Here is a 25,218-nt window from a genome sequence, read left to right as displayed (position 1 = left end):
TGATACAATGGAAGAGAATTGTCTTAGGAGAAATTTAGAAATTAAAAAGCAATATTAATTTTAAAATTATCTAAGAAATATATATAAAACAGTGTTTTCATAAACTTTAAGAATCAGGGGAAAAGGCCAGTTGAGAAATGAGGATCTTTGAAAGAACAGACATTATCCTGCATTCTTCATTCAGTGGTTCAAGGATTGCCCTTCAGCTTATAAAATGAACAGGGAGTTCACTTAAACTTTGTTTAGATAGATGCTAGAAATAACCACTGATATACTTTTGTTGGCAACTTATCAAATCACACATACCTTTTTGTTTTTAAATGAAAAAGAGTGCTTTTTTGTGTGGCACATTGTATGATGGAATTCTGAATTAGTGAGGATAGGCCAAGTTATGCTGAGGTACCAAGTTAACACTGAAATTTCTGTGGCTTACCACATAAAAGTTTATTTCTTCCTCATGCTAAGTGTCTGACATGGATCAGAAAGGGGCTTTGCTCTGCATAGTCAGTCAGGGACTAGGGCTGACAGACACGTTGACTTTAACACACGGACTCATGATTACTGGGGCAGGAGAGGTGTGCTTGTGAAGAATGTGGATTCACTCATTATTTGGTGCACAGTTCCATATATGTCTGAATCAAGCTTATTTATAGTGTTGTTCAAATCTTCAATAAGAAAGAAATGAAAGAAAGGAAGGCAGGGAGAAAGAAAGGAAGGAAGAAAAAAAAAGAAAAATCTAAAACCTTAAAAAAAAGTTTCCGTAGGCTCTGTCACCAGATCACGTCTTGAGTCCAGCACTTCTTGTGGCCCCACTACATCCAATGTTAAGGCTCCATCGCCTCTTGTCTGAATGACTGTCAGGGCCTCTTTGGCTATAGCTCTGCTGCTTATACTCTTGTCCCCTATAAAACATCCCCTCCTCAGCCATCAAAGTGATGTCCTTATAATCGTATCATGTCACTCCCTTGCTGGAAAAGTTCTCTAATGGATTCTCATTGCAACTAAAATAAAGTCCCAACTCTTAAAAGGCCTGTGTGATTTTGCCCCTCTCCAGGTCTCCAGTCCCATTTCCCTCTGCACTCTCCTCTTCACCAAGCTCCATTCGGAACGGCTTCTCTCTGTTCCTAGACCATGTCGTGCTCATTCCTGTCTCAGAGCCTTTGGATTTTCTGTTCCTTCTGCTTACAAAACTCTTTCACAAGATATTTGGATGGCCACCTCCTTCTCGGCCTTCAGATCTTAACTCAAAATTCACCTCCTCAAAAGGGCTTCCTGCAAGCACAAAGGCCTGCCCAGTCGATATGTATCGTCCTACGGTAGAGCACTTCCATCTGAAATTACATCATTTATGTACTGTTTTTACAGGTTCATTGCCTGTCTCTCTCTGCTTGAACGTAGGTTCCCTGAGGGTGGGGACTATCTTGTTCTCTTCTGTCTTCAGTGCCTAGAAGAGTGCCAGACACGTTGTTGGAGCCCAACCAATATTTGTCATCATTAGAAATCATGTTCCTAAAGAATATTTAATAATATGGTAACATTCACCTGATATGTGATTAAACGAAAAAAAAAGGATAGAAAACTTTTCACTATAAGCCTGATTTTATAAGAAAAAATACATACGTTAAAAAAAAGAGAAGAATAAACATGTCATTTGTACCAAGGGTTTCTCTATTTATAATGTTATAATACTATGACATACTATAATGTTATAATATTTATAATGTTAAAAATGCTTGTGGTATCCTATTATTAAAGGGTTTTTTCCATAGATATATGCATATAATTAAGCAAAATATCTTTCATAAGGAAAATTATCCAGAGGGTGGATACGAGAGAATGTATATATTGTTCTATGTATGTGGCCACTCATACATGCTAAGGCAAGCCGACTTACTATTACTACCATTTAATAGAGTACAACTCTGAATATTCCACAAGAAATCTTAGTGGATGGGTATGTGTGTTCTTGGTATTTGTTCTGTTTACTTCTGATAGTGTCACTTTATGATTCTAAGAAAAAGCAATTTAAGACTCACCAGAATAGAGACAAGAAGATTTTAAGTTTAAGAGTGAAAATGGACAGACAACGCTGACATCAGATATTAGTATAAACTGAGAGTCTTCAGGACCAACTGAGAATTGTGGTTTTGCAATTACCCAAGTTACACCCCTGCTTTGCTTGTTCCTTCTATTGCTTTTAAGTTGGAAATTAAAGTGGTTTATGCAAATTTAATAAGAGAAAGTCTTGGACTTTGACTGGCAGGGATTTTCCTGCACCTCCCACTGTCATAATTGATTACATGGTGTACCCTGATGGAGGAACAGGAATTCTAGGCCAACAGAAAATCACAAATACATGGTAAACCATCTGCTTTGTCCAGCGACTGAGAAATAATAATGTGACCAATGATCCAAGCAAGACAGGGCTGCCAGTCCAACTGTGCCCATTCCTCCATCAGCTTGATGTCTGCAGGCAGAGGGAGATTTATTTTGGCAGCCGCTCTGCCAACATCTGACGTCTGTCACCCATAGTTCCCCATTATTGCTGTTTCCAAAAAATCATATCTGCCAGTCAAACAGCTTTTCTACTGATGGACAGTCGAAGGATGCCTTCTCAGGCTGACCTGCTTCTGAGGAACTCCCCTTTATTTGAACACATATATCCACTAATCCCTTTTCACGCCTTGCCTTTTAGCCTGTCACTTAGTGGGGAAAAGAACTCTCCCAAGCCCGAGTTCACTGCTGTTTGGAAGCATGGCAGTCACACAAGGAAAGATCATGAAAGTTGTAAATGCTATGGTTTTACTGCCATGGTATCAAGAGTAGCCCCTCCATCAGGATCCACAGAAAAACGATACTCCCCTCCACCCCTGCCTTTCTGGGAAATTAACATTGCTTATATGACACCTTTAAAAATATTAACACGGTACTTGATGTATTTGCATCTATTCGGATTGGCTGATTCTTGATGAAGCTTCCTATGTATTAAGCACTTTACTCAGGCTACCTCATTCAGTCCTCTTAAGAATGCAGCAAGGTTTCCTATTTTATATGAGAACAAGCAGAGGCTCAGAGCTCATACAGCTAATAAAGGGCAGCCCTGGATCCAAACCCAGATCTTCTGCTTAAGTGAAACTCTCTTTCCACTACAGCATCCTGACTCTCCCTGTCACCATATTTGTGACACTTTGTACGTAACGACTCAATGTTTGATCCAGTCAGTGATACTCCAGGCAGACAGCAAGCACTGGGGGGAGTGATTGGGAAGGCCAAAGCACTTGCGTTCGCCAGAGCCCTGACATAATGCTGAGGAAAGAGAAGACCACTAGAGCCCTCAAATCCTGGTCTCCTGGCCCGAGTATCTGGAAAGACTTAGAGAATAAAGCAAGGAAGGCAGTAGGAAGTGCCACATAGAAGCAAATCCTCCATAGTCTCTTGACTATGTAAAATTTTGATTTTACAGAGACATATGGAAGATGTGAGTGAATGACTGCTGTTAGAACATTGGAGGCATCAAGGCTTTCTAGAAAAGTATTGACCAAGATGTCCAGAGGCTCACTGAACCGAGCCGTGAATGGACCCCTGCAGAAGCCAAGAGTTCTCTACTCACTTCCATGCCTCCCTACCGGGCAATCCTGAACTAAGGATGGCATGAACCCTTACAGATCCTCAGGTTGTTGCATCCGTGGCAGGATAAGATTTTTGGAAATAATAATCACTGTTTTTTCTCCAGTATTTTTCCCCTGCACTTTTTGACCATTTATCCTTTGTCCCCTCTTTCAGGGAAAGGAAAGTAACAACAAAAGAGCTAAGGGAAAGAATGTGTCTCCCTGGAGGGTACTAAAGTCATCTCAACATAAGCAAAGGCTTGAGAGACTGTGATGAGAAAGCTCGCCTGCCCTCTGGACTAGAAGGACTCTCTGGACTGGGGGGTTGGGGGGGGACATGTGGGAGGAGAAATGATGAGAGCATGGACGTTGGTGGGTCCCTGAGGAATAGGGACAAACTAGAAAGAGATGTGATTCTTTTAAATGACAAAAGTTTCAGAGTTTGAGAGGAAAGCAGAACCCATGCCCCTTTCCCAGGCGGAGCTCCCCTGGAGGCGGCGACACCCTGGAGAAGTTGTGGCCGTGCAGCGCCCTGGACAGAGTCGTGGATGACCTTTTGGCTCCGAGCCCCAGCACATGTGGGAGCAGCACAACATTTTTTTTTTTTTTTTTACATCCAAGAGTAGCAAAAAAGTCATTGAGAAAGCCACAGTTCAATGTTTGCAATTTTCTTTAAAATATTTCAGGATATTCAGTCTGTGTGGGTGGGTGATTTAGGGAAGCTGTCCCCCAGATGCCACCAGCACTGTGTCTCAGTCTGCCGGGCAGCTCTAACAGAATACCACAGGCTTACACAACAAACACTTGTTTCCCACAGTTCTGGAGGCTGGCAGTCTGAGCTCCTGGTGCCAGCACGGGCGGGTGCTGGGGACAGCACTCTTCCAGGTTGCACACTGCTGACTTCTCTTTGTGTCCTCACGTGGCAGCAAGAGAGCTCGCTCGCCCTTGTCTTCGCTGAAGGTGACAGCCGCCTCCCGATGATTTGAACAGCGATAGCATCATCCAACCCACCACCCCCCTCCCCCCCAGCGGAAAGTCTCAGGCTTCAGCTCAATTCTCAGTGAGCCAAACACAAATAAATACAGCAGCCAGTGTGGTGGGAGAGGCGTGATGTTTGAAGTCAGCCCCATCTGGGTTCCAGTCCTAGCCTGACCCCCACTGCAAGCTGTGTGGACAAGCTGTGTGTGCAACCCGCAGTCCACTCAAGCACCACACACGGTATCAAATTCGCTGGGAGGTTGTGAGAATTACCTGAGATGCTCGTGAAAAGCTCTTTTAAAACTACAAAATCCACTTAGCTGCCAATTACCTAAAAAGTCCCCCTCACGTCAGTGCTTAAGCTGGCAGTACTGAGTAGCTAAAAGGTTGGTACCTGTCTGTAAAATTAATTTTTGAGAAGATGGAATTAGTGCCTCTCTGACACTCTGCCGCAGCCTTGATGGCAGCTGACACTTACAAGCTCTGGCTGTGTGCTAACATGAATCATCTCAGGAGGTACTGCTATTACTTAACCCCATTTCACAGACGAAGAACTCAGTCACTGTGGGGCTAAGTAATGTGCCCAAGGTTACAGGCTAGCAGGTGGACTGGTGGGGACTCCAGAGCAGCAGTCCACCGGGGCACTGAGTTCCTCACCACCCCACCAAGTGGCAGGCATCCTGTGACTTCTCATCTGTTCCTGCCACTGGCCATTGAGATCAAGGAGGGCAGGGACGGCACGTGGGACCTGGAAAAGCAGGGGCCGAGGAAACATTTGCTGAACGAGGTGCTTGGCGCAGAATGCCTGGGGTGTAACCAGCCCCCCGTCTGTTGGATGCATAAGCAGTGCCCAGGGCCACCCCCCCCCCGCCCCCCACGTGAAAGTGAGCGATGAAAAGTACTCATTTTTAGTGGTTGGGATGACTGAAACACAGCCATGGCACTTGTACTTTTTCAACATACCTAAACATTTCAGACGTTTGTCTTCTCATGGGGTAATTATGGTGCCATGACAACTAAAAGTGACTACAAAAACCGACAGCAGAGAAAAAGCTGATCTCTAACCAGTCCACCTGGCCCACCTGCAGAATTCACTGTGGGCTGAGGGGTCTCCAAGGAATTTCAAAAATCTGGCCCAGTCCCCGGTTATCTGATAACTAAAAACCCATAAAGAGATGAGGGAGGTGACAAAGCCTAATGAGGAGTGGAGGTCGTTTCTATTTGGGGTAGAAAAGCGAAGGGAGGGTCCCAGACCTGTTCCGCTCCACCTGGGGCTTACAGCCGGCGAGGTGCGCCAGGCACATTTCAGGCTGCAGAGCCGGGGACGCGTTAGGAGACAGGCAGGGGACATCAACGCGTGAAGCAGGTTCGGCGGGCGCTGGGGGCAGATATGGGAGTCAGGCGGTCCTCAGCTGCAGCCCCTACGACTCTGCGGGCCCGTCGCTGCCGGAACCGGAACGTAGATTTACCAAGGCTAGTTAAAACTCTGATTTTCACGTGAAAGCTCTCCTCCTACCCTGGCGAGTGAGTCCAAGGCAATTTAAATCGTGGTGGGAGTCAAACTAAATACATCGGCCCGCTGGCTTTGGTCTGCAGGCTGCCACTTGGCCATGTCCGAGTTGGGCGCTGGGAAGAGGCGGAAGAAGTCGTTCATCACCTCCGCCGCGCCCAGGCGGAGTCAGATGCGACCGGACAGAGAGAAGCAGGTGCGCGGCGCTGGCCCCGCGCGCGCCCCCGGGCGGCCGGCCGACGCCGGGCTGCGCGGCTCGCGTCTGTGGCACTCGCGCCACCTAGTGGACTTCCTAGGAAGCGCCTATTTTTCAACCTCCCTGTTGACCCCTACAAAGGCCCGAGGGTGGTGGACCAGGGGGGCCAGTCAGAGCCAAAGCAAATGACCACAAACGAAACGGAAGCCGTGTTCTGGATAAGCATTAACCCACAGCTCCAGGGGGATACTGGGATAGGGGCCGAGGGAGACGAGCGGCCTTCGCATCGCTTCTTTCCCAGGCTGCCCAGTGAGCTGGATCCAGGCTGTGGTCAGAGCTGGCAGAAGCGGCCCCCCTCCTGCGGGGAGGCCCTGAGCCCGGGCGGGGAAGCCACTCACCCTCTCAAACTGCCAGCCGTAGTCCTTAAGCCTCAGGAGGAATTAGGTCCGTGGGAATCCCAAACTCAGGTTTGTGGCTGAGTTTATCCTCAGGGTAACATCTGTGCACATAGTGTTTACAATCCACTCCACTGTGTGCTCTTCAAGCGACTGGAATATTTCCCCTTCACTTTTAAGATCACTTCCCATCTCTTTATTTTTGGAAAAGGTCAAATTTTGTTTCTACTCTTTCCAACTATGCTGCCTTTCACTGAAAGTGTTTGCCTAAACGGGTTCGCTTGAGGAAGCTGTCCTGTCTCCTCAAAAGGTGCCCGCCCCCACAGCAGGGCACCCATTCAGGCCATAGGCTTGGGCACAGCTGTGACGGCTCTGCACAGCCTCATGGCCGTGTGTGTTGTTTCCCTGTGGAAAGCTTAAACCACAGGACACGGGTTTTGTTTTCTCTGTGTTTCCCTGAAGGCCCAGTGTAGGCCCTGCACACACGTCTTGGCTACGGATGCTCAGCTTTTCTTGACGTGCTGAACCTCCATGCTTAGTCGCCAGCATCTTTGAGGTGGTTGTCGCAGGGGAGAAGAAATCAGTGTAGTATTCAGCTTGGAATACTTGCTTCAAGACAGTATGTTGAGAAGATTACTAAACCAACTGGAACGTTTTACTTTCAAAAGACCTGGGATTTCTAGGTCTTCACTCCATCACCAAATTCCACTTTCCGAAGGGCACTTTTTTCTCAACTTTGAGATTTTCCAATTGTAAGATGAAATGGGTCTGAAAGAGTGTGTAAGGGGCCGGTAGATTTATCCCTGGCCAGCTGTGTGGAATGCAGCGCCTGCTTTGTCTGCTTTTTTCCCATCCTTCAGCATCCACAGCTCTGAATGGGAGAAGCCCTGGTGTTACTGGATGGCATTTGAAGGAGTGGTGGTGTCGTGTTATTAACGGCACCAATCCTGATCCTGCAGGGAGACCAGAGCAGGAGGGAAGGGAGAGGGGCTGGCTGGACAGCAGGGTGCGCACAAGAGAATTCCAAGGATGGTTCAGAGTGGTAACTAGAGACCTTGGAAACTCCCGGAGGCCCAGCAGAGTCCACTAGGCAGAAACCCAAGAAAAAGTTATCCCTGTTTGTCTCCAAGAATGGTGGCTACCAACAGGGGATGGAGACAAAGGGGAATTTCTAGAGTCCTTGTAAGATCAAAAGTCCTATTCAGTGGACTTACTTGAGAATAACAGGGAATGTCTTCATCTGGACTTTCCCAATGACTGGTGTTAATCTTACTGCTGGCAACTCAGGACAGAATTAAACTGGAAAACAGCCTTCAGCGTCTTTGAAAGACACAGAAAACTACAGAGAAAATGGATTTTTATGATAATGTCCAAACGGCTATTAAGCCATTGCCTTTAGCATACCCATCTCTCTGGGGAACGAAGCTGGTCTGAGGAGCTGAGGTCCAGGAGCAGCTGGGACCAGGACCTGCCAATTCGTTTAAATGCTGACTTCCTCTCCCCTTTCCCGGGCTCTGCCTCGCCACCCCTCCACCAAGGGCAGCTGTGGCCTGGTCCTCACAGGCGGGATACAGAGCGGATCAGGAGTTAGATGGGAGCCATGAAGAGCAGCAGGCAGGAGGCAGGAAAGCTGCAGGGGTAGGGTTCTCTAGACACCCCCTCCAGAATCTGGAGATGGCACTAGGGGCTTCTGGCACCTCCCAAGCCAGGAGATGCTCACTCACAACCAAGAGTGAGTGGCTGGCTATAATCAGGAGACTAGCATCTGAGGCCCAGTGATGATAGCAGTGACTTCCCCACCTCATGAAGGTGGGCTGAGGCTTCTGGTCCCTCAGATGGTTGCAGGGGTCACCCAGAACGAAAAAAAAAAATGCCGTCAATTACTTGTATTGCAATAACAGAGATGCACAGGTGGATTACCCTCCAGATTAGGATTTGTATTTTATGCCGCTACCCACTGTTGCCAACACAGTTCTGACGTGACAAAGATGTCTTCCATTCTGAGGACTGCTGGTATATAAATAATTCAAAATGGCCAGGGAATTTAGGTCAAGGTGAGTTTATTGTCCAAATAGCATAACCTAATTGCATCCAAAACCATTTTCAAATCCATCTTTAAGCTAGTCAGAATAACAGGTTATTATTTTTTTTAAATCACTTAACACTGAACAGATAGGACCTCTTAAAAGGTAGCTGACTATACCATGTCACCATCATAGCCAATAAAACATTTTTTCCATACTTCCTAAAAACCTTTTGTTTATACTGATCATGCTACTTTAGCACTTGCTAGCATCCCGACCAAATAAACACCCACACCTCTTATAGAGTACATTGTGAGAGAATAACATTGACTCGATATGGCATCACACTTGTTTTAAAGCAAAAAAAAAAAAAATTATAATAATAATAAAAGAAGTCCAAGATGAGAAACTGTAACTGAGAGAGAGAGATCTGAGGTACATGGTACAAGGGTAATGAACATAATGGAAAAAATCCAATGGCCCAGTGATTTGCTGGGGATTTAAGAGTTGGCCAGTGAGAACTAAAACCAATTAAAAATAAAAAACAAAAAAATTTTTTTAAGGACAGGCACCTGTCAAAATACATTGGATACTGTAATGGCTACAGTCAGTAAGGCACTTTTTTCCCCAAAGTGGGCTGCAGGCAAAGGAGTAAATGCCGCAGCTCCAGCATGCATGTGTCCATTTGCTGATGGCTTCTTGAAACCTGAGCCAAGAATCGGGTCTGACTGCCCAGCCAAGTCTAAAAGCAGAGACACACAAATGTAGGAGAACAGTTCTGGCTGAAATGACCGTTCTGGGTTGTTCAGAATCCAGAATCGTGAAAAGCCACATGGTATGAGGAAGTCATAAACATCCTCTTGAATCTTCCTGCCCTATTTTGTACAAACTGACGACAGCCTGAGCAGCTCTTGACAGCTGCCCGGAGCCCGCACCGACAGAAGCCTGCACCCACCACAGCTCCGGAGTACGCTGGCTTAGGGGACTTCACCGTCTCAGCACTAATTTCCCTTTTAAAGCTATGCTCAGGGTTGGACTGTCTCAAAGATAAACAAAGAGGACTCCTTTTGGCTTAGAAGCCAACCGGCTTACTCAGCCCTCCTCCCATTCCTACGTCCCATTCCCACACTACCAATATTATCTTCTTGAACTAGAAAATCATTATTTACAGGATATAAGGTGCAAGTCTATTTCTTCTCCCATCCCTGCCCCCTGTGACCCAAGGAGAGAAAATTCCTCTGCCCTCTTTGAGAAAGTCACTCAATCCTGCCTAACATGCTTAACCTGTGGGTTCCAGAGCTCCCAGGGTGGGCTGGAAGGGCCCCACAGGCGCCGGGCCACGGGAAAGCTACGGCTGCCTCTGAAGAGCAGCCCGCTCTGCTCGCAGAGCATCGCGGTGTGCCGCGGTTGGGGCTGCCTCTCCGGGCCGCGTGGGCCCCTGACCTGGGGGCTAAAAGAGGCAGGAGAGAGCCTCTTGCACAGCAATCACAGGGGTCTGGCTGTAAGAGATGGTGAGCTCTTCAGTGGGGTCCTGGGGCAGTTCCAGAATAAAGCGTCCTCTAAGAGAAGCCCCTTCTCAGAGGAGCTCTCCTCTCAGCACAGGGGAGACATTCTGCCGAGGGATCTGTCCCCTGCGTCCACCTGCAGGCTGCATGACTGTTAGGAACCCGCACGGACTGAATTATGCTTAGCATATATTTTTGGCATACTAGGATTTTCCCCCCTAGGATTTGGCCAAAATAGGGGAACAAACAAAATTTGGCAGGCTAGGGAAACAACTTAGCCCCCACTGATGGAGAAATAAAAGAAGAAAAAAAACCACAGAGAGGAGGAAGTAAAGAAGAAACAGAAAGACAACAAGGTAAAAAAAAAAGACCAGAATAGGTTTGGAACCCCCTTTAGATGGAGATGAGAAAGAGAAAAAAAAATCCATGGGGAGAATTGAACTCCCCTGGGACAGAAATTCCTACAAGGAAACCAAGATCCAAGATCAAGAGGGTATTAGCCACTTTAACAAATCCAGGGTTCCTTCTTTTGTTTAAGGAGGGAGCAAGAAGAAAAGCCAATCTAGCACCTTCCCCATCATCAACCCCACACCTTCTTATCACTCTAAGCCCCGGGAAGGAGAAGCAGCTAGAAGGCCCCAGTGGTACCCGGGGATCCAGGAAAAGTGGAAAGTTACAGATGCAGGGAGAGTCTGTAGGCCTGTTCCCTTCCTTATTTGTCAGGTTCTCTCATTTGCTGCTTCAGTTTGAGCTTAGAGGCTCACTGTTAAATGAATCTGCACCATGTTTTCTCTTTAGGCTCCAAGACTCCCAAGAACTCTGGAGACCATGCCTTTTTCCATTCTGTGGGACTCCTCAGGGCCCAGAAGAGAGTCCTGTGCAAAGTGGGCTCTTGAGAAAACACTGGCTGCTCAGCTTTCCTCTCCAAAACTTCGGAATTCACCACCCACTGCCCCACCAGAAACTCCCTAGAATTTTAGGGTCATGCTAACTCACCAAATCCTGAACCCTTCTAAACACACTCCAAGAGAGACTGACTCATCTAGAATTGCATCTCTGTAGAGAAGCAGCCTTTCCACCTCCCTTCCACGAACAACCCAATACTCATCTGGCCTATTTTTTCCAATCATGCCAAATCAATGCGATTTAAAACCCGAAAACCACTGAGTGACCCTCAGCAGAGGACCTGGCCTCGCATAGTGCTTGCCTGTTGGCAGTCCGAGACTGGTGGGAGAAGGAACCTCCACAACACTGCCTGCCACAGATTCACGTACCCAGATTCAGACTTAGAAAACCTCTGAGATGATCCTAACCTGGGAATGCCCATGTCAGGGAAGGGAAAAGAGAATGGGGAAACTTTCAAGATGAAAGGACCCTAAGCAGATGAAAGGCCTGCTTTAGAAAGGGCCTCCAGGTGAGGATTTCCAAATAGCCTGCTGGAATTCTTTTTCGTCTGTCTCCTGATACTTGGGACCTAAGTGCAAATTGTGACTTCCTAGTCCTGCGTCAGTGTTTGTGCTGAAGGTCTGCCTTGGGGGGGGGGGGGGGGGGGGGAAATCCCTTGGTTCAATTGTATTTTTTCCATCATGATGAGGATACCGGAGTCAAAACGGAAGCCCGATGACCTTCATGACTGACCAGGTCCCTGGGTGTGAGACCCTGGGGACACTCACCCCTCCTTCCACCTGAGAGGGGCACGCAGCCCCCTCCCGCCCCTTTCTCCACACTAATGGGCTCCCAAGCAGAAACTGTACGGTTGTGAGGTATTATGAAAACAAAACTGTGAATCATTGTCTTTTGTCGCTATTGATTTTGTCCAGTAAACCTGAGGTAAAGAATACTCTGTCTTTGAAGAATGTGATCAGAGAGGAAAAAAAAAAAAAAAAAACCCATGAATATGCTACCAGAAGAAAACAAACTACGGAAGGGCTTTTCCAGTACGAAGAACTCATATCTCAACCATCTACTTCAGGACTTGGAATTTAAGCAGTAAAATAATATATTATAAAAATGTTTATAAAATAGCAGCACACTCTGTGAAACCTTACAGCTAGGTTCTGTTAACGTGAATAAGGATGAATGATCTTAGCTTCTTAGCAGCGCAAAAAAAAAAAAATAATAATAAAAACTGAACACAATAAAATGAAAAATAAGAGACCCTTAGATTTTTCTCCATCCTCAACCCTCATACTACGAAACAAGGCAGAATCTGTGTATAAAATAATTCTTCAAGGTAGCCCTGTTCTGATTTTTCTTTTTTACTTAAAAAAGGCAAATATTTTAATAGCTTCATTACCTGTCAATTAATAATTGTGCAAAAAAAAAAATTGTTGCTCCAACCTCTTTGCTAACTGAATGCATCTAAGAAGTGGAAAGGAAAAAATTCAAGTACGCTGAATACAACTTTGCAATGAAATTAACAAAAAACGGAAAAGGGAACAAAAGCGGCACTGTGATGCTCAGCTGTCCGTCTTTGCCCAGCAATAACTTTTCTTTCCATGTCCAGAGAAGAAGTATATGGGTGGGAATTAAGATCCTTCTGTGCCATCAAATTGGTAACAGATCTTTGTTTTTAGGCTTTTCTGAGGAATGTTGTGATGGGAATGTCAGCGGAAAGGGGTGTCTCTCGAGTCCCGGCAGGGATACCAGAACTATGTACCAAAGAACGTCAGATACCAGAAGTGAACAGTTACCCGACCGGGGTCAGGACGGAAAGGGGCAGAGGAGAAAAAGGGGAGGAGTCTCTTCAGCACGATTTGCATAAACCATCCCATCTATCCCTCGGGAACAATGTTTCAAAGTGCTTTTCGAATGGAATGGTTTATAACAATGCTACTCTGTGGACCAGACATGCCAATCAGCACCAAAAATTAGTTTTTTCCTAATAAGGGATGCCAAGGTCACATTACTGTCTTTAATACATCAAGAGAAAAGATTCCACTCCACATCCCACCCTTGATCTCCATCTGCCTCCATTTCGTCTGAGTTTTGGTTATGGCCCATAGCTAGATTGCCCGTTTAGATAAGAATACAGTGGTGTCTGCAATGAACCATGTTTGGAAGAAGAAGCAAGATGTCAAAACCGCGAAGCCCAGGATCCAATCACCTGTGTCCAACTGGCAAAATTAAACATCCTTTCTAGGTAGCAGCTACTGTAGACAGCAAGAGTTTCTAACGAGAGACCCAGCAATGCTCCTGACTTAGCAACAAACAGGTGTCCGAGAGCAAAGGTGTTTCTACATCCAAAATGGTTCGGTCACGTTGAGAGATTGGACTCCCACCCCATCACGTCCCTCCTTATTTCTAATTCCTTCTTGAGTTCATTGCTTTGCAATCTAATCATGCCATAAGTGGCATACGCACTTCTTTGAAATTATACTAAAAGGGGTGTATATGTGCTAGTTCATAACATGAAAAAAAAAGCCTCCTCTAATTTGTTCCCATGTTGCAGGCGTACATTTTCTCTAGCTACTCTGCAGGTTTTCCTGTAAGCGTTTTACTATTACTTTTAACATAATCAAACAATAACTGTTCGCATATACAAGGAATTCCCTTCTGTTGTACTTGAAATAGGCACCAAATGCTTTTAATTATTCCATTTTTATAGGACCGTTTTCTCTCACTTCTAAAAGATCTTTCAATACGATCTAGGCGGGGGCAGAATTTTTTTTTTTTTTTTTTAAGTTTCATCCTAAAACATAAAGAACAAAACACAATCAGAGAGAAGGAGAGAGAAGATTTGAACATGTCTCTCCCGTTCGGCCCGACTGACATCCTCACAGGTCAATATCCCGCACGTCTGTAGGGGTGCTGGCTTGGTCCAGTTCATCCTCCGACTTGGATCCATCCCCCTGGTCCTGACGGAACTGCTGCAGACTGTTGAGCAGCACCACCTCAATCTGCTCCTGGCAGGCTTTGAGGCAATCCTACAAGGAGAATGGTCCAGACCAGAGCTGTTAGCGAGATCAACAGTGCACAGAGCATTTCATGAAGAAAACATACACAATTCAAGCCTTGCATAATTCCGTGCTAGTTTTCCAGCAGAAATAACTATGAAGTGAAGGAGATGTGTTCGTGCAGTGCCATGGAACCTCACTCCTCCAGGTGGGGTCCGTGGGCTGGCAGCATCAGCATCACCTGGGAGCTTGTTAGAACCGCAGAATCTCAGCCCACTCCAGATCAATCTAATCAGAACCTGCATGTTAGCAGAAGCCCGAGTCATTGGGATGCACGTGAGACTCTGAGAAGCGCTGGCCTAGATGAGGAGCCATTTATGGACATGGAGCACCTGGTGAACAAAGGGCCAACCAGATGCTTTCTGCTTGGGGAAGTTGGGAGGAGACAGAGAAAAGAGGACAGCCAGGACTACAGACAGTGCTCCAGGACCAGACAAATGTAGGATGTGAGGAATAGATAAGAAGGAAGAGGATGGATTGAACGGTACTAACCTTCACAGAAACTGCATTAAGCGCTTAAAACGAAAAAAATCTCTGTTTTTCTGCTTATTTGCCACTCCCTCAACTCTGATAAAAATACAACACAGAATGTTTACAAAATTCTGGACACTTGAGCTGTCCAGTTTGGGAATACGCAAGAATTTGCAGCATTGCTTTGATATTAGTCTATATTTGGTAGGGAAAATTTGGAGCGTGTTTGCCCCAGGCAGAAGCTTCTGTTAGTTGGATGCCATGGCAATTCGTGGTGTCACGAGAAAGGGATGATGGTTCAGGCTAGCAAGTGGTGTGTGAGCTCAAGAAACTGCTCCTAGTAGATACTTCCCAGCCTCTCTCCTCTGCAAGGCCGCCTTTCTGCACTCCCTTACCGGCATATACATATGGGAAATCTGTTAGATAGATCCTGCCTGGGTCTTCCCACAGTTTAATATATGCTTCCCTCTTGTCTGTTCCACTGTGCAATTTTCACTGCCCAGAAGTTAATGTTTGCCAAGCACAAAAGCATTATCTTTATTTTCCGAAGATCTAAAATAAAGGTAGAGTTAATGACTGAGGAACCAAGTTTCCATTGCCCCAAATTTTCCCTTCCTATCTGTCGACCGTTTCAAACTTCCAACTACAGCTTTTCGTGAAAATTAAAATTAGGGACAAGAGCAGCCTGAGTGCTAAGGGCAGAGATGAAATCTCACCTGGAGTGTCAGAAGGAAGAGAGGGAAGGTGGCACTTGCTAGTCACCCGCCACACTTGCGGGCAGCAGCTACATTACTGAACTTCTCTGTCACTTTCCTCACTTGTGAAATGAGGATAACAAAGTGGTCACAGAGTGACGATCCACTGAGGCCACATATACAAAGTGCTAAGTTCAATAAATGATAACCATTTATCGTGAACAGCAATAAATCAGTCCTGGAATCTGAAAGAATTCTTTAGATTTCTTTAAAATGGGGTACAGATTAGCATTTGGTCCAGATTGGTGAAGGGGCCACTGTGTGTCTGGCACCAGGGATTGAGTGTCGAACAAGACAGACCCTGCCACAGAGGTCTGTGTGCCACCCTAAACAAGCTGAGGAGTCGGGGACTGGCAAACCATGGACATCTCTCAACCTTTTCCGTGGCATCTCCTGCTCACGGCCTCCACCCTGTCTGACCCCCTGAACCTGTGATTAGAAACCTATGGCCTCGCCTGGCCCCCTTGCCCTGGTCTTTCCCATGCTCCTCCTCTGGGGCCCAGCCTGCAGCAGCTGTGCTCCTAGCTCACTCACCACTTCCCGAAGGCGCTTAGGTGGTGAAGGATGAAGGCATATGCTTCTAAGGGCACTTGCATTTCAGCAGAAGATATCTAAAAACTTTAAAGCCTTATAATCTACAAAAGTCAATCTTAAAAAGCCAAAGCTACTGGCAAAAAATGCCTATCGTCCAAACTACTCTTGAGAAGGTCCTCCATTAAGAGACGGACAGTGAGTCCAACTCTGTCAGTTTTCCTTTCAAAGCTGAAATAGACAGCTCGTTCTCCATTGGAGCACCATCTGAAGGAGCCGACTTGTTCTTAGGGGCCATGTTGGCAGCATAAAACCATCTTCAAACTCTGGAATCTTCCTAAGATGCCCCCACCCCCAGAAGTGAGCAGGAGCGGAGACGCGGGAGCACAGCAACGGGTCTCACGTCTCAAGCACCTTCCTTTCCTCCCGTGCACCCCTTACTGAGGAATGCTGAACCACAGAGTTTACGTGAATATTATTTTCCTCTTTCTTTTTTTTCTTGCAGGTACTAATGAGCTGAATCCAGGCAGCTCCTGTGTGAGGTCCCCCACTACAGAGGTCCTTGAGGAGCTCTTGAAGATATGTTTAAAGTTTTTTTCTAGGAGGCAGGGGGAATGAATCAGAGCCCCTCCGTAGCACAGAGATAGTAACTGTATGCTTGTCTCCGTGGAAGGCAAATCCTACCAGAGCATACAGCACGAAAGAGCTTCTGCTATCTAAAGAGGATGGCAGGATTCTCAGCTGACTGAGGGACGATAGATATGTGTTTTGTGTACAGACAGATGATAGCCCTGAACCATTAAATTAAATTAAAAAACAAATGCCTCTTAGGTGCCAGCAATGAGGGCTTTTTAAAGAAAGCTTCACGTGGCACAGCAACTTGGTGAAGACTTGCTGATACGAAGTTCGTGTGGAAGCCAATGCCCCCCAATAAGAAACCCAGAGCCTCCTGGCCAATCCTGTCTGGCTCTCCTTCAGAGGCTCTAATTTGGCCCCACAGAGAGGTAATCTGGGTCAGCACACTTTCCACCTCAGTAACAGGAGCAGCTCAGGACGCCATGATCATCACTACGTTAGCTCACCAGCATCCCTGAGATGGATAGTCCTTCAAATGAGGAGACAGGGGCTCCAGAGAGCTAAAGAACTTGCTTTCAGGCCATGCAGGGTCTTCCCTTTGGAGTCGTCAATGTTCCTACTGTTGCTGGTATTCGGCCTCCCCTTCCAGCAGCCTGAGCTCTTAACGGGACAGTTCTGAGGGCTGGGACATTTGGCAGTCACTTCTACTGGACTTTCAGAGCCATGGGACTTCAAGATATCACATGTATCAAGTGTCACATTTATGTAATTTCCAGCCAAGAACACATGTATAGGCTTTTCTGAATAAAATGAAGGAAGATTTCATATAAAACATATACTCTCTTTCCTTTCTTCAGCCCCATTTTAACTTCAATCTAAATCATTACTATGGCCAGCTCTTGACCTTTGATACCTCTTACTCGAAGAGAAAAATGATGACTACAGCAGTTACCCCAGAAATGAAGGACCCTAAACCCCATTCCCTGCTCTCTTCTAGATTCATCTGTGACACAGCAGGAAGCTAAACCTCTCTGGGGTAAACCATGTCCCCCATTCCTGGAAAGCTCTCTGCCTAACCCTCCTTCACGTTCCACTTGTTCACAACTTGGCTATTACCAGCTCAATTTTCAACTGTGTAGATCTCTCGTTCTTAGCTGGATGAAAAACTCCTTAAGGGGAAGACCCTGTCTTGTGTTCACAATGTTGAACATTCTACTCTGAGATGGTGGCGAGAAAGAAATCAGCATCCCCCTTCCTTGAGAGAGAGCTCACTATCTGCATTTTGATACCCTCATTTAGCACCGTAGGAACCCTTCTTGGACTTACAACGAGCATGTGAATTTCCTGTGAGCTGGTGGAAAGTGAAGGAAGAGAAGAACATGTGGTGGTGCCATTACCTTCAATCAGACACGCCAACTCCACACAGCCCCATTCTTGCCCAAGGAGCTCCCAGTCTCCCAAGGAGCAGGGCAGCAGGGTGCCTGGGACTGGGGTGGGGAGGCGGTAACCTGCGGGAAAGAAGAGCCCTGCCTCAAATCCGCAAGGCTGCTTGTGCCAGGAGGCCAGGAGAGAAGGAAATGGAAGGGAGGCACGTTGAAGAGCCTGAAGCGGAAAGGAGGCAAGGCTGGAGAAGAGTGGAGTTACAGTATTCCCAAAGGGCAGAATTATAAGACGACACACACGGATAATTACAGAATGTGAGAATTTGGGGGTCCAAAGGGCTTTTGGAGATCAATCAAACAGCCAGATGCTCTCATTTTACAGCTAGAGGACTGAACTGAAGCCTGGCTCGTCCCCCAGCTACATCTAGTTAGAAGCTAAGCCTGCCCTTAGAAGGGCAAGCCTTCAATTTCAGAACTCTTTTCCCTATGAACTTCTGCTTCTTCCCAGCTCTAAGTAAAGAGATACAGGGCAGAGAATCTCCAAGAAAGGGAGACACAGCCCAAGTGGCCGGAAAAAACCCGACAGAGCCTCCAATGAAAAGATGCTACGTGCATGTAAAGTGCAGCGGCTCTGGGACCTCTGCTTTCCGGCAGCCTCCCAAAGCACCAGCCATTGTGTTAAGATGCCCCAAATTAAGCTGATTAAAAGGAGAGCCATAATGCTCGTCTGTCAGCCTGGACAGGTGGCACTCCACAGCGCTGGAGGTCGGGCAAGCCTCCAACTTCGATGATGATAGGCCCCTCCTCTGCGCGCCCCCAGCCTCGGAGCCCTGACAGCAGTGTTTGTGATCTCCGGCTTGTTACACGGGCCTCCGACTTCCTCTGCTCGCTGGCTCAAGCTCTGCGCCCTGCACCCTCCTCGGCCCCCATGAATGGGCTGACGGAACTCCTCCCATTAGCCCCCAGTGTATCTGCATCACTCCATTGTCACCACACACGCACTGCACTCAACACGGGGACAAAGGGCTGAATGAGCCCCGGACCCCGGCCAACTCAGGCAGAGACAACTTAGGAAACTATCTCATTCTGCCTTTCTTCACAGGCTGTTTGGCCGATTTCCTTGCATACCAAATGAGGCCCGCAGGAAAAATAAGGCAGGAGAGGGAAGCACCAGCTCCAATTCTATCCCCTCCACCGCCCCACCCCCAGCTCCCCTCCCGGCAACTCTTCACAAGGTTCTCGACCACAGGCCCTGAAAAGTTCACCAAGGATAGTCTCAGTGATACAGGGGGCTCTAGAACAAGGTGTGTGTGAGAGGACTGGTGTTTCTAGCTAAGAAGGACCAAGACACAATGCTGGGGAACAGCATCTCCCACAGAGAACAGGTGGTCAATATCCAGGCTTCTTCCACGGCACCACTAAATGTTTGATAATAGCTCAGACAACCAGGATCATAGCATGCCAGGACGACCCTAAGCAAGAAGATCCTGGCATCTTCTCTGGGCAATATTTTAGAATATGAGAGACTTTAGACGTAACCTAGGTAGAAAAGGATAAATATAATGGCCATATGACTAGAGCTTCTGTCTGTTCTGTTCAACAGCTTCCAGAAACTTCACAACATCTTCATGGCTTGTGAGCCTCAATTCTACTTTTTCCTTAGTGAATTATTTAGCAAAACTGTGTCACGTGAAAATGAAGCGACTTGTTCTAAGATAAAATCAGGTAAAACTCAGAAGACCCTGACATATAATTTATGTGAAGAAATACCTTTCCAACAGACACGGGGAGAGCAGAGAATGAGAAAAACACTCGAACCCCATCTGCCACCCTTTGTCCTCCGTTCTGTCCTTCCTCCCTCCCTCCCTCTTCAGCATCATTCCCCAGTGGCTCTGCCAGGGGCTCGGGATAAAGAGCTGAGTAAAAGTTGGGTGTTGTTCAAGAGGTTCTATAGACAAGTGAACAGTGAGATAAACGCTGGCACACAGCGTGAGCAGAGTGCCCGGGGACGGAAGAGGAACCCCGATTCAGCAGGGAGAGGTTCACTGGGGAACCGGGACAGTCGATCCCCCTCTCAAACTTACCCTTGGCAACGGAAGCCCCGGTAGAAGTTCCCCTAAAAGCCAGAACTGCTTCTCTGGCTGGTGTCTGTTTTTAGCAACACTTACGAGTGGAAGGAAAAAGTACTTAAAATATACCACCCTCTGAGACTTTCATTCCCTGTAAAACTGTCAGGCTTCTCACTCAGCTTTCTCTTTGGAATGAAGCGTTCCGGTTTATTTTGGCAACGAGAGGGAGCAACAAAGACCAGCTTTCTTAGAGCTGCATGGGTCCCTCCTATCAAAGCTATCTGCCGCTGGCCAACGAGCCCAAGAGACTTGTCTGGCGTTTCAAAGGAATCAGGGTGAAACCCTCCTTCAACAGTCTGATCCTTGCCAATCCATGGGCAGAGAACACTGTAAGCTTGCAGAGGTCACAAACAACAAGGTGCCTGGGCAAGCACAGAACGGCAGGGATCCTAGGGTGAAACGTCAGCTCTTCCTGATTCCTATGTGTTAGTGCATTAGAGCCAGGGGGACAAAATGCGGTCCGTGTCTGTGTGTGTGTGTGTGTGTGTGTGTGTGTGTGTGTACACATATGTACTTTTTTTATTGTGGCAAAATATACATAACATAAAATTTACCATCTTAATCAGTTTTAAGCATACAGCAACATTAAGTACATTCACATTGTTGTGCAACCATCACTACTCTCCATCTCCAGAACTTTTTCATCCTCCCAAACTGAAACTGCATCCCCACTAAACACTAACTCCCCCATTTCCCTGACAGCCTGGGCCCTGGTAACCTCTATTCCACTTTCTTTCTCCACGAATTTGATTATTCTAGGTACCTTGTCTATGTGGAATTATATAATATTTGTCTTTTTGTGCCCGGCTTATTTCACTGAGCATGTTTCCATGGCTCACCCACGTCGTAGCGTGTATCAGCCAGGTTGAACAGTGTTTCCTTGCATGTACATACCACATTTTGTTTCTCCATTCCAAGGATATTTTCTATCACCAAGTTTACTCTGCCGGGAGGCCTGTGTTTTTACATCAGGCCTGGTGAGCTCCTTCCTCTGAGGTGATTTCCTACTGCATTTATAGATCTAACACATTTTCTGGTACCTGTTCATTTACAATCTTCATTTGCTAGGGTGTTACACGCTTTACTCTTGATTCTCCCTAGCATTGCTAGGTTCCTTGAAGGCAGGAGCCTCATCTTTCACTTTCCACGCACCAGCCACCCACCCCAACTTCTGCCATGCCTTGGGTCCATGACTGGCTCATCTATTATGGCTTGCTCATCATGCAATAGTCTGCAACAAGTGGGCCTTTAATAAATACTTGCAGAAACGAATGGAGAGTGAGTGCTTGCAATACACCACTTCTTGACTCACGAAATGGTAAACAGAGCTCAGGAAGCAAAACTCACCTCCCTCCAAATGCTAACGCCTTCCAAATTCTAGTCCTTTCATATGCCTTCACTCTGGGCTTCAGCTCTTCAGCACACACAGGCTGGTGGATGGGGGCAGACTTAGCACTTGGAAGTTAGGCAGACACAGAAAGCCCGGCCCGCTGCTGCGCAAGCCTTTCCACTAAGAACGCTCCCAGGGAGAGAGTGAACCAGCCTCTGGGGAGTAGAGGTAAGCTTGGAATTTACTGAGGTCTCAAGATGTTATCTGAAACAGTGGTATGAATTTTATATTCTACTATGTTCATGCGTGGGTTTTAATATTAAAATGTTTAACCCTGGGTCCACTGGTGAGAATGAGGCACATGCCTGCATCTCCAGGTTAATAGCTGGGATTTATTTATTGGAGGAGACCTCTAAGCTGGTTTTGTATCCATTCAACTCAGTCTGACAGCTGACTTGAACAGACTGGCTACATAGTATCTGGAAAGGGCCAGCAGTTTCTCCGGGATGAAATGAGAGAGTGGATTGCAGTCCTGAAAAGCAAAGCATAGCCCAAGAGCCTCAGTGGCACCCCAGGAGTGAGCTCTGTCCATCTGAAACCAATAAAGGGAGACAAAGAGATAAGGAAGAAGGCTGGAGACCGGGTGGGGCAATCAGCCAATCAGAGCAGGTCTATAAATATCTGAAAGAGGTTACAATGCCTGGGGGTCAAACTCTTGTCACTGACATTTTTGTCTCTGGGGGTCGAGGAAGGGCTTGTCTGAAGCTGGTTGGGAGTCCTTTTTGCAAGGCAGCCTTAATAGGAGATATTCAGAAAAGGAAGGAAGCGTAACATTTCTATAAATGTTAAGTTCTGTCCAAGATTTGTCTCTAGAGGATTCAGAAGGCATTCTTCACGTGAAGCTGCACGGGAGGGGTCTTTTCAATCCGGATTTTGGAAACCACATTTAAAAAGCCTATGTGTTGGAGCCAGCATATTAAAAGCATATCTGAGAACTGTTTCAGAGGAGGACCCACGTTTGTTCCCTCACGCCCTTCAACACCTCCCTGAGCCATTTCCCTGAGATGGTAATAAATGCCAAGGCAAGACAGAGGCGGGTGGATGAGAAAGCCAGCAAACTGCAGCCTCAGGCTCTCGACGTTTGACCTTCTGCTCAGCGTCCCTGGTGGAGGCATCAGCCAGGCCTGTGAACCACATCATCCCTTAACTCAATATATTCCCATCGCGGGGTGTTCCGAATCCCCCAGGCACGTCCCGAGGGAGTCATCACGAAGTTCCCCTGCATTCTTGGGCCCTTCCATGGTGACTCGCGGGAAGGCCTCCGAGCTGTCACCCCTCTCTCAGTCGCCTTTAAACCGAAGGCCTTTTTCAGACAAAAAGATTCCAGGAGCTGCTGCAAGGGTGGAGTGCAAAGTTCCCAGGGCAGGCGTCAGAGCTTCCAGGTTCTAGCCCCAGCTCCGCTGCTGCCCTCCCCTCCCCCAGGCCTGTGACCTCTGCCCTCTGCACTCCCGCAGAAACTATAGGAACTGCTTCTGACCTCTCAGAACCACCCTGGCTCTAACCTTCCGAGGTTTGCAACTTCCAACCAGCTGACTCAGAGCCTCACTTAACCCTGGTCTGTCTCAAAACCTTTCTTCTTCTAAGGAGCTTCAGATTCTGCCAACCAGAATTACAGCCTGTGGGCTGTCCACAGGGCACACACAGGGGAAAAATCTATAGCTAATAATAGTTCCTTGAATTCATTGGGCACTGTATTCTTTTAAGAGCGCTTTTGAATCCATTACCACACTGAACAAAAGGGAAGTGAGAGACGGGCGGGGCTGAGAGGTTCGTCAAGGGTGGGCACCACTCTCGTGGTGGGGCGCTTCTTGCATCTCCACTCCGTTCAGTGCAGCTGATCCTGGCTCTAGCTGTCCCTTCTCTCTGTGCCTTCCAGCCTCAGCGTGTGTGAGCAGACACAAAAGCTCCACACTGTGGAGGAGAGGCAGCCTGACAACGTGGACATAAATGGAAATTAAGCAACACTTCAGACCCATTGGGAAGCCCAGGCCATAAAGGAAAACTAGGAAAGAGCCCTCCCTTCCCTCTGTATCTACTCGCTAAGTTCTTTTCTCTATGAGATGGTGCACAGGTTTTTGAAACCTTACAAGAAGGCCACACCTGAGTTTTGTACTCCCTTGGATGTTGATCTTAGAAAACGGAAACCAACCACAAAAAAAATATACCTCTGACACATCATCGTCAAACCAACTGTCTCTTTCCCTGAGCTGACAAAAGAGACGTCTGGTCCTAACCAAGATGATGGCTGCCACCTACCACGTCTGTGTTGGTGATCTTGGCCAGCAGGTCTACCAGGGCATCACCAGTCAGCGAGCTCACATCCTCATCCTGCTGGAGCCCACAGATGGCAGCTCCCACACTTCCAGTTGCGATCATCGATGGCGGGTACATGGCGAACTTAAAGTCTGTGAGAACAAGAGGCAGAAGGTCAGGGCACAGCAAGAATCTGGCTCCAGGAGCTCCCCAGCCTGAAGACACTCAGAAATAGGATGGTGGCAGGTCAGCTGTACAAGTGACCCCTTACCCTACAGACGCATCCTCTCTTGACTCTTTCCTTCCCAAGACACCATTTATTTATTTGCCACCTCACTGTGGTGGTTCGATTTGAAAGGAGGAGACTGCGGCAGGGAAGGCAGAGTTTATCTGAGTGCACACAGTGAATTCACAGAGGACTCAGGGTCCCCAACTCTCAGCCCCACAATCCTGTGAGGGGCGAGTGTGTGCAAGGGACTATTCTCGGCCCTGGTTGGGAGGAAGGTGAGTGAGACACGGTCTCCTCTGGGGGTGACGGCAGGAGCAGAGCAAGGAGGCCTGAGACCAATACAGATGAGACAGCCCACGTGCCACATAAGTGGGACAAACCAAGGGTTCTAGATGTGGGAAGGAGGAGGTAAAATTTTATGAAGAACAGTAATCCTGATGTAATTTTGCCACATTCTCTGGACAGGAATCAAGGACTAATGTAGCCCCAAACAAGACGATTTTATTTAAAAAACGAAATGAAGTGAGAGAAGCAGCAACAGAGGGAACGAGATGGTGGGAGCCGAGCTTCACACAATTCCCAACTTCTAGCCCAATGCCAAGGACCTCAGGACATTAGGAGAGAGAAGGGGAATTTAATCACGCACCCAAGATTAACCATTGCACCATAACCAGATGGATAAGCTGGTTTAGATTTTATGACTCTCGGACCTAAAAATTCCATTTTCTTGCTGGGAAAAAAAAGAGTGGTTTGCTAGAGAGAAGTGCACAATGAGAAGAAATTTGAGGGGCTCAAACCCCCTCCACTTCCGTTTCTCCAAGAGGATGCTCCTAGCACTAGAGAGCTCAGCTTGGGAGACCAAACCCTCAATTTCCTCTGAGCGCTCCCCAAAAGGGGCTGGTGACCAAGATCAGCCACTGCTCCATCCATCAACACAAGAGAAGGAAACCTACACCTTACTCCTGTTAGTGCCGCTGACAGCTACCACCAACCAACACACAGTACCTTACACGTTATGTCCCGTTTCAGCTGCACGTCAACCATGTAAGGTACACACAATTATTACCCTCACGTTGTGGGTGAGAAACCTGAGACTTCTGAGGGTCTGAACTGCCCTCTCCCCTGCCCTGTGCTGTATGTTAAAGAGGCTGTCGTTTCATCACTCATCCTATTAACGGTCTTGGAGGGGAGCCCATCTTCCACAGCACGCTCTCTCTAGTTTTAGCATACTCCATTGAGTTTGCTGTACGTAGAGTGGGAGGGGGTCAGAAGGGAGGGTTCAGAGGGAAGACATGGGTCATGTTCCACATTACAGCATAAATATTAGGTT

At 47.2% G+C, this 25,218-nt stretch overlaps 1 protein-coding gene across 1 annotated transcript in view; it reads right to left on the bottom strand.

Annotated features, from left to right (window-relative positions):
- Nucleotides 1–8,730: 8,730 nt before the first annotated feature.
- The window catches only part of CCND2 (cyclin D2), a 30,112-nt gene continuing 13,624 nt past the window's right edge, over nt 8,731–25,218 (bottom strand). The window contains exons 4-5 of the mRNA XM_014841754.3: nt 23,663–23,811; nt 8,731–14,142 (exon numbers count right to left, since the gene is read on the bottom strand). Coding sequence (XP_014697240.1) covers nt 13,993–14,142; nt 23,663–23,811 — 299 coding nt within the window. The 3' untranslated portion in view covers nt 8,731–13,992. The remainder of the gene's footprint in view (nt 14,143–23,662; nt 23,812–25,218) is intronic.

Source organism: Equus asinus, chromosome 22 (genome assembly GCF_041296235.1).
Source record: "Equus asinus isolate D_3611 breed Donkey chromosome 22, EquAss-T2T_v2, whole genome shotgun sequence".
NCBI lineage: Eukaryota > Metazoa > Chordata > Mammalia > Perissodactyla > Equidae > Equus > Equus asinus.
Note: the sequence above shows the minus strand (reverse complement) of the source record. Positions and strands in the feature narration are given on the sequence as shown.